The sequence below is a fragment of the Anarrhichthys ocellatus genome, unplaced genomic scaffold (assembly GCF_004355925.1).
Source record: "Anarrhichthys ocellatus isolate YVR2014 unplaced genomic scaffold, GSC_Weel_1.0 scaffold1, whole genome shotgun sequence".
NCBI lineage: Eukaryota > Metazoa > Chordata > Actinopteri > Perciformes > Anarhichadidae > Anarrhichthys > Anarrhichthys ocellatus.
This window is the reverse complement of record NW_022280031.1, coordinates 18,397,523-18,406,460: the sequence shown is the minus strand read 5'-3', so window position 1 is coordinate 18,406,460 and position 8,938 is coordinate 18,397,523. Positions and strand designations below refer to the sequence as shown.

At 43.5% G+C, this 8,938-nt stretch overlaps 1 protein-coding gene across 1 annotated transcript; it reads right to left on the bottom strand.

Moving 5' to 3' along the window:
• Window positions 1-152: 152 nt before the first annotated feature.
• On the bottom strand, window positions 153-8,570 carry ddx27 (DEAD (Asp-Glu-Ala-Asp) box polypeptide 27). The gene is made up of 21 exons (XM_031844204.1): window positions 8,357-8,570; window positions 7,470-7,619; window positions 7,312-7,371; window positions 7,048-7,228; window positions 6,730-6,782; window positions 6,549-6,635; window positions 6,204-6,309; window positions 5,938-6,111; window positions 5,658-5,808; window positions 5,450-5,549; window positions 5,178-5,319; window positions 4,929-5,082; window positions 4,644-4,725; window positions 4,132-4,309; window positions 3,886-3,992; window positions 3,240-3,336; window positions 3,035-3,126; window positions 2,164-2,284; window positions 1,156-1,252; window positions 580-759; window positions 153-299 (listed from the first exon to the last, which is right to left on the bottom strand). Exons 1-21 carry the CDS (start codon window positions 8,438-8,440, stop codon window positions 281-283), a joined length of 2,415 nt encoding a protein of 804 aa, XP_031700064.1. The 5' UTR covers window positions 8,441-8,570; the 3' UTR covers window positions 153-280.
• Between the last annotated feature and the right edge of the window lie 368 nt (window positions 8,571-8,938).

The window sequence follows — 8,938 nt, the reverse complement described above, 5'->3', positions numbered from 1 at the left end:
GACATGCTATACTATGAAGTTTTCGACATGCTATACTAGGCTTTTTCAACATTTCAATGACATAATATACTGAATATTTCATGACATCTTTTTGACATTATACTGGCATCTGCATGGTTTGTTAGGACCCTTTAGAATAAACTACAGACTTGTTTTTTATAGAGGTCGACACTTTATTTAAAACTTGATAAGATGAATAAAACAACTGGAAGAGATTTACACGGTGAACACAAAGAGACGACGAGGAGAAAACTGCTTCTCAAGGCGGCAATCTTGGCTTTCACTTCTTCTTCTTGAACCTGATGGACAGAACAGAGAGTCCACCGTTTTTAATCTGTTTCAATCGATGTGGGACCATAGATGTATAATAAGAACCCCAAAATGGCGCCTTTTCAGTCCAATTAGAATTGCTTGCCAGGCCCATTTTCCTAAAAAAGTTACTAGTGCTCTATGGGGAAAATGCTTTTTGCTGCAATACCGGGAAGTAATCTGCTGAGCAAAATTGAAAGCAAGGCTGAGCAGTGACCCCATATCCAGTTCTTATTATACAGAAATGAAGAGAGAGCAGGTAAAACTCGCCTGGAGCCGCCAGGAGGCTTCCTGTCTGAGCCGCCGGGACGCTTCCTGTCTGAGCCGCCGGGACGCTTCCTGTCTGAGCCGCCGGGACGCTTCCTGTCTGAGCCGCCGGGACGCTTCCTGTCTGAGCCGCCGGGACGCTTCCTGTCTATACCGAGACGCTTCCTGTCTTCGAAGGACGGTCTGTAAGCAGAAAGAGATGGGTGAGACAGGTGTACAGTTATATAAACAGACAGCTATACAGACATCAGAAATGCCTCCGACAAAGCCTAAAATGCTGGATCAGGTATCATCGAGTCATGACAGTTAATTGCAACATTATTCAGGGTTCTGTTGTACTAGGCTCCACCCTCTCACCCCACTTCTGGTTGGCAAAAACCAAGATGGCGACGACCAAAATGACTAATTCATGGCTTCAAAACAACAGTCCACAAACCAATAGGTTACGTGACGGTGACTGTCCACCTTTTATATACAGTCCATGGTAATAACAGACAGGTGCACAGACAGACAGACGGGTGCACAGACAGACAGACGGGTGCACAGACAGACAGACGGGTGGTGCACAGACAGACTCACCCAGCTCTGTAGTGCTTCAGAGCCTTGGTGCTGGTGTTGGTCAGCTCTTTGTCAAACACAGACTGCTTTCCTCCTTTTCCTGCTTTATGATTGACTGCTGCAGAGACAGTTCAGTTTAGTACCTCCGACAGTACTGATGTAGTATATCAGTGTACGTTATAGTACTGATGTAGTATATCAGTGTACATTATAGTACTGATGTAGTACATCAGTGTATTTGAATCGCACTGATGTAGTACATCAGTGTATTTGAATCGCACTGATGTAGTACATCAGTGTATTTGAATACACTGATGTAGTACATCTGTATTTGAATACACTGATGTAGTACATCTGTATTTGACAGTACTGATGTAGTACATCTGTATTTGACAGTACTGATGTAGTACATCTGTATTTGACAGTACTGATGTAGTACATCTGTATTTTACAGTACTGATGTAGTACATCTGTATTTTACAGTACTGATGTAGTACATCTGTGTTTTACCGTACTGATGTAGTATATCTGTATATTTTACCGTACTGATGTAGTATATCTGTATATTTTACCGTACTGATGTAGTATATCTGTATATTTTACAGTACTGATGTAGTATATCTGTATATTTTACAGTACTGATGTAGTATATCTGTGTATTTTATCGTACTGATGAAGTATATCAGTGTATTTTACAGTACTGATGAAGTATATCAGTGTATTTTACAGTACTGATGTAGTATATCTGTGTATTTTACAGTACTGATGTAGTATATCTGTATATTTTACAGTACTGATGTAGTATATCTGTGTATTTTACCGTACTGATGTAGTATATCTGTGTATTTTACCGTACTGATGTAGTATATCTGTGTATTTTACCGTACTGATGTAGTATATCTGTATATTTTACCGTACTGATGTAGTATATCTGTATATTTTACCGTACTGATGTAGTATATCTGTGTATTTTATCGTACTGATGAAGTATATCGGTGTATTTTACAGTACTGATGTAGTATATCTGACCTTTAGTTGGCATCTCGTCCTCTGGCATCGCTCTCGCTCTCTTCGGGCGTCGCTCTCTCTTTGCCGCTCTCTCGGCGAACATCTGAGCCTTCAGGATCTCGAACTGAGCGCGCTCCTCAGACTGACGGACAGACAACAAAGATCATCAATTTAAAAGCAGAGCTCTCACTCTGTAACAACCTCCAGCAGCTGAACATTAGTTTGATCATAAGTTCACAGTAAACACTTTGTTCAGTCTCTCAGTCATGTTTCATTATGCGCTGCATGTGCATTAGTATAACATTCACCGTCCTCTGAGTTAAACATGCCACGTGGAGACTTTCAAGAGTTCCAGCGTGTTTGTTGTGACTTCAGCTTAACGGGCAAACATTAAGAGGGAACTAAGAGTTAAAGTGTAAAATATAGTTTTACACAGAAGGACTGGATTCTGTCCTACATCACATGCATTAGAAAGATGTCATAAAAAGTTGAATGATTACAGGAAGAAAAACCTGTTTCAGTGTTTGTATTGACACTTAAAATAAAACTGAAAGACTCAACTCTATTCTGATGGAGTTTTAATAACTCACAACATCCCTTTAATGTTCAATAAAACCAATGAAAGATTCTGCCTGTTTGTTGATGGTCTCATATAATCAACACTATTTATTTACATGCTGAACGAACTTCTCCACCAAACTTCATACGAACTACAACAAATGTATGAGCTGAAACCTGACTGGTGGACTGACCGTTAAAGTGACTACGAGGAACTTTGAGACCGTTTCATAACCAGTTAAACGTTCCTTCTAGTAGCTTTAAGGGGGACCAGCTTACAAACCCTGTGATTAGTTTATCTCACATAGTGACCAGTATTCGGAGTTTATATTACCGTTAGCTCTTTCTTCTTGCCGTCGTTCACAAACTTCTCTCTCTTCTTCTTCCCTCTCAGAGCAAGATCAAACTCCTGCAGAGCCTTCGACACTGACATAGAGAAGAACAAGTTAAAACACAGTCTGTGGAGGTACTGAGGAGTACTACAGACGATGGAGTACTAGAGCGGAGATCAGTTAACTGCAGTGTGTATTAGTACTCACCACGGCTCTGTTTCCTCTCCTGTTGAGTTTGAAACCAAACTCGCTGTGCTTGAATGGAGTCGGCGGACCCTTCGAGGCGCTTCTGAGCCACACTCAACTACACACACACACACACACACACACACACACACACACACACAAAATATTATTATGAAGCTTCCAGGAAAATACAAGAAAAATTAGACATTAAAAATGTAAAAATATTTGGTGATAATCACTCACTTATTATTATGGAACAGTGGAAGGTTGTAAAAAACGATTTTTCACAGTTTATACAAACAAATACAGGAGAAAAACTTAAAGGGTGAGAGTCAAATGGGTGCGAGAGTCATAGGCCCCAGAGTCATAGGCCCCAGAGTCATAGGCCCCAGAGTCAAAGGCCCCAGAGTCAGAGTCATAGGCCGCAGAGTCATAGGCCCCAGAGTCAAAGGCCCCAGAGTCAGAGTCATAGGCCGCAGAGTCATAGGCCCCAGAGTCATAGGCCCCAGAGTCAATTAACAACATGGATGTGGGTCAAGGAGCACCACTGTGTGGCATAAAATGAACCAGAAAAGACAATCACATGGGTATTGTTAGACCATTAAATCGTCAACTAAAGTTCCATGATTGTGACATCCCTGAGCAGAGTGTAGGTGTGCAGGTGTACCTTGGCCTCGGACGCAGCCATCTCTCTCTCCTCTCTCTCCAGCCTCATCACAGCTTCCACATCTTTCTCCAGTTTAGAGATCAGATCTCTGAACTTCAAGATGACGTCTGGGGCGAGAGACAGAGAGAAAGAGACAAGTTTCATCACGACTCACCTGTAAACAGGTCACTTTTTAAATAACCGATACTCAAGGGTCCAACTCTCCCAGGATCCCTGAACTACTCATTGGCCAAAAAGTGTAGATACCTGGCGGCAGGACTCGAGCCTTCACGCTGTTCTTGGCCGACTTCACCACCTCCTTTAGAGTCCTTCTCTCAGACTCTCCGACCAGAGACACCGAACGTCCCGAGCGACCGGCTCTGGCCGTCCTGCCGACGCGGTGAACGTAGTGCTTCACTGTGGACGGCATGGTGAAGTTTATCACCTGAGAGACAGACGGGGGACAGAGAGGGAGAGACAGAAGAATGACAACGGAGACAGAGAGACATGTCTTCAGATGTGTTCATGTGGATCCATCACAAAAGTGTAAATCTGACTTGGTTTTAATTTTTGATCAATTCTTAAGTAGTCAAGAACAAGTAACAAATCTGTGTAACAAATGGTATCAAAACAAAATTGCTGCAACAACTTATGAGACATAATTAAGACATCATAAACTCATCTACACTACACTTATAATATTATTTTTGTTTACACAGCTATACCATAAAAGTACAGTGGTGAGAATTCATTCCACATATTGAAAGGTACGGACTCACCGTTTTGACTCCACCAATGTCCAAACCTCTGGCTGCAACATCTGTCGCCACCAAGATATCGATCTGGTCATCTTTAAAACGCCTGGAACGAGGACCACAAAGAGGTGAATAACAGTTTCAGGTGTGTGTACCCGAGGTTCTTAGGTTGGGTTCTGTGAGTGTGCGCAACCGTATTTCTCCTGTCTCTGGTTCTGTGTGCGTGTGAACCTGAGGTTCTCCAGTCTCTGGTTCTGTGTGCGTGTGTACCTGAGGTTCTCCAGTCTCTGGTTCTGTGTGCGTGTGTACCTGAGGTTCTCCAGTCTCTGGTTCTGGCTCAGTTCTCCGTGCAGTTCTCCGACCTTCAGTCCCATCAGTCCCAGCAGGATGTGCAATCTGTGAGCTTGTTTCCTCGTCTGAGTGAAACACATCACGTGATCCTGGAACGTCCGAGTCAGCAGAGCTAACAAAACAAACAATAGTTAGTACAGAATTACACGTAGTACTACATTGTTAGTACTGGTAATGCAGTAGTGCTGCAGGGTTATCAGTACTTACCAGCCACCACGGCCTCTCTGTCTCCCTCTCTGTTTTGTCGGATTCTGACAAACTCTTGTCGCAGAAATGGAGCAACGTCAGTGTTACTGTTCACGAAGATCCTGATTGGTTGCTTCAACGAGACCGCGGCCAGGTCCTTCACCTGGAGACACAGGTCACATGACACATTGAAACACCTGGAGACAGAAGTCTCATGACACACTGAAACACCTGGAGACACAGGTCACATGACACACTGAAACACCTGGAGACAGAAGTCACATGACACGCACCTCCTCAGTCATCGTGGCAGAGAACAACATGGTCTGTCTGTTGTAGGAACACAATCTGATGACCTCCTTCATCTGTTCCTCGAAGTACTCGTCCAGCATCCTGAGAGAGGAACACAGAGACACAAAGCAGAACCAAACAGGTGAGTCTTTCATTCCCGACTGCGTTTATTGAGAGATACATAGTCTTATGTGATGCCTCGGTGTTTACCTGTCGGCCTCGTCCAGGATCAGGATCTCAATGTGAGTCAGCTCAAAGCTCGGTGTGTTGTGAAGATGATCGATCAGTCGACCAGGTGTAGCTATCAGGACGTCTGGGCCTGCCCTCAACGCAGCCTCCTGAGACTTCAGGTCCAACCCACCTGCACACACAACGAGACAGGTTACCTGAGGACCAGGGTCAGACTGAGACCAGGGTCAGACTGAGTCCAGCATTTATTTTTACAAACAGAGACCAAATAAATTAAGAATTGTCAGTTAACAGCCATTACCGACAGCCAGGCAGGTGGTGATGGAGGTGAACTGGGCGAGCTGACGGGCCACAGAGTGAACCTGGATCCCCAGCTCTCTGGTTGGAACTAGAATCAAGACCCGGGTCACCTGGGACGTCTTGGGCTTATAAACCAAACGCTCCAACACCGGCAGCATGAAGGCTGCCGTCTTCCCTGAAGAGAGAAATGATTTCATTAGTCTATCTCGCTCCAGTGGGAGTTATTGGTGCCAGTGTGACGCAGTGGTCCCAGTATATCAGTGATACCTGTCCCAGTAGCAGCGCAGGCGCACAGGTCTTTGCCCAGCAGGCCGATGGGAACGCAGGCCTTCTGGATGGGAGTCGGCAGCTTGAAGCCCAGAGCTGTGATGGCCTGCAGGGACACAACAGGAGGTCAGAAACAACACCAAAAATGACCAGGCTTCTTGCATTCTCTCTAGTGTCCACCAGGGGGCGACTCCTCTGGTTGTATAGAAGTCTATGAGAAAATTACTCTACTTCTCTCTTGATTTATTACCTCAGTAAACATTGTAAACATTCAAAATGGTTCCTCACTGCTAATTTAATGCTTCTCAGCGCCTCAGGTAAGCAGCACGACACACACACACACACCTTCAGGATCGGTCGGGACAGGTTCATGCCATCAAAGGTCAGCTCATCATCGTAGTGAGACGCATCTTCGTAGTACGACTCCGGAGCCTGAGAACGCAACACGCAACGGTTATCATGGTAACCTAAAAAAGAACTGTTCAAGAACCTGAAGTCATCATAAGCTCCTCCTCCTCTTCCTCACCTCATCTCCCATCTTCCTCCTCTTCCCCCGTCGTTCTTTGTCTCTCACGGTGTCTGACAGAAAACAGGAAGTCGGTCAACAATTAGTAATTTAAACATTGTTCACTTTTTTAACAAACAAAGTTCAGTCTTCATTAAAGTTTTCTGTTTGTTTTGTTTGACTGAGTTCGGTCATAATGATTTTTAGATTTTATTGGATTTATCTGGTTATTAAAACTGATTTGATATTTGGATTTATTGGTAAAACAACAGAATCAAAATGATTAAAATGTTTCTGCTTCCTGTCGGGAATCAAAATAAAAGCCTCTGCTGGACTCACCTGATTTGGTGAGAATCTCCTCATCACTCGAATCAAACTCATCTTCCTCCTCCTCATCACCCCCTTCAGCCTCTCCTGCATCAGGCTTCACATCCTGCTCTTCATCATCATCATCCTCATCCTCCTCTTCCTGGTTCTTCTCTGAAGACCCTTCAGCAGGGTCGATCTCAGGTGATTTCTCCTGCAGATGAAAAAAAACTTCCATCTTTAACGCATGAAGTGGAACCCGGACAGACAGGAAGTAGAACGTGACACCAGACTCACATCAGCTTTCCTCTTCTTCCTGATTTTCTCTATTTTCTGGTCCAGAGTGGTCGCGGTTCTCTGCATACAAAGAACACAATTACAAAACAGTGTTGGAGAACATCAGAGGACCAAAACACTACTGGAGAACATATAAGATCTGTTCTGCTGGGTTCTACCTTGATCTTGATCTGTTTCATGACGTCTTCCATCGCCCACTCTTCTCCACGGGCCGGTGCATCCCGCTCTCCAAACTCAAAGTCACCATTGAAGTCTGTCGCACCGCGAGTCCCGAACTTCTTCTTCCTGTTCAGGACGATCGGCTGGTCCTGACACACACACACACACACACACACACACACACACACACACACACACACACACACACATTAATACACACAAATAGATACACACGCAGCTGCAGCATTTTAACAGACCAAAAAACGGACCTACCCCCAATTCTTCGTATACAATAATAATTATAAATACAAAGTAATTGTTTATAAAAGTTGTGTCAAATATAACTATTTAAACCATGTGACACTTTAATTACTGTAACATAAAATTAGAAATCATATTTTTTTTATATATATATATATATATATATATATAGATATCATGTATTTCATCATAGTATAAAATACTAAACTTTAAATAAACGTGCACTTTGTTATTGATACCTCAGACTGCTGGGCTGATGATTATGTTATTTTATACTTTAACTAATGACTGACTCAATATCATAAACATCTCAACTGTATGTTTAGAATCCTTTAATTCCTAAATTTACAGGTAAAATGTCTCAACAGAAGATTTAAATATTTATATGGAACCTGACTTCTGTTCACTTTATAACTTTGTCACTCTTGTTTGTATTTCTGTAGCAACTGTTGTTGTCATTTTGTTGGTTTAGAGAAGAGTAAATATAATCATTTAATCAGAACCCTCCTGGATCAAACAGCGGTTAATCTACTGTTCTCCAGCCGGGCTCTGGTTCGCCCTCAAGCCGCCTGGTCGTGTCGTTTTGCCGGGTAGAAATCCAGCTGTGTGGTCCGGCCCTACTCACCTCCTGGTCGGACTCGGTATCGGGTTCTTCCGGACTCTCGTCCTCGTCCCGGAGCGTCCCGATCAGACCCAGCTGCTCCAACATGGCGGACTCCGCTTTCGGTACCTGCTCACCTGACTGTGGACGTACTGTGGACCGGTTCTAGATGGATTCTGTAAAGGTTCTCCTGTCGTTTTCTCTCCACACACGTACACACGTGTGTTGACGGAAACAGGACGTGAGAGCGGGTGTTTCCGGTTCACGTTCTTCTTCTAGGTTTTCATTGGCGGTTGATAAATAGCTTTCAGGCTCATTACCGCCACCCACTGATCTGGAGTGTGACCTACACTCTAATGTGTCGACAAAACAAAACGAAAAAACAAGAAAGAAAGACATGAATAAAATAAAATAAAGCGAGTAAATAAATAAGTAATAGTCTGCTCATCTCGTCTTATTGATCCTAAATACTAACTTTTTTTTCATGTTCCTGCATGGCTTAATAGTAGGTATTGTAGGACGTTACCTCTTTGAAAAACAGCCCACTATACTCGATGGCATTTCTCCGTTTCTACCCACAAAGCTTGCACAGAGGTTTTACCCCCC

Excerpts from the sequence above, each read along its gene's own strand:
- ddx27 (XM_031844204.1), bottom strand. The coding sequence starts at position 8,440 with ATGTTGGAGCAGCTGGGTCTGATCGGGACGCTCCGGGACGAGGACGAG. Across the intron at positions 6,112-6,203 it reads CTGCGCTGCTACTGGGACAG|GGAAGACGGCAGCCTTCATG; the intron begins GTATCACTGATA and ends TTCTCTCTTCAG. Across the intron at positions 4,726-4,928 it reads CAGAGACTGGAGAACCTCAG|GCGTTTTAAAGATGACCAGA; the intron begins GTACACACGCAC and ends TCCTCGTTCCAG.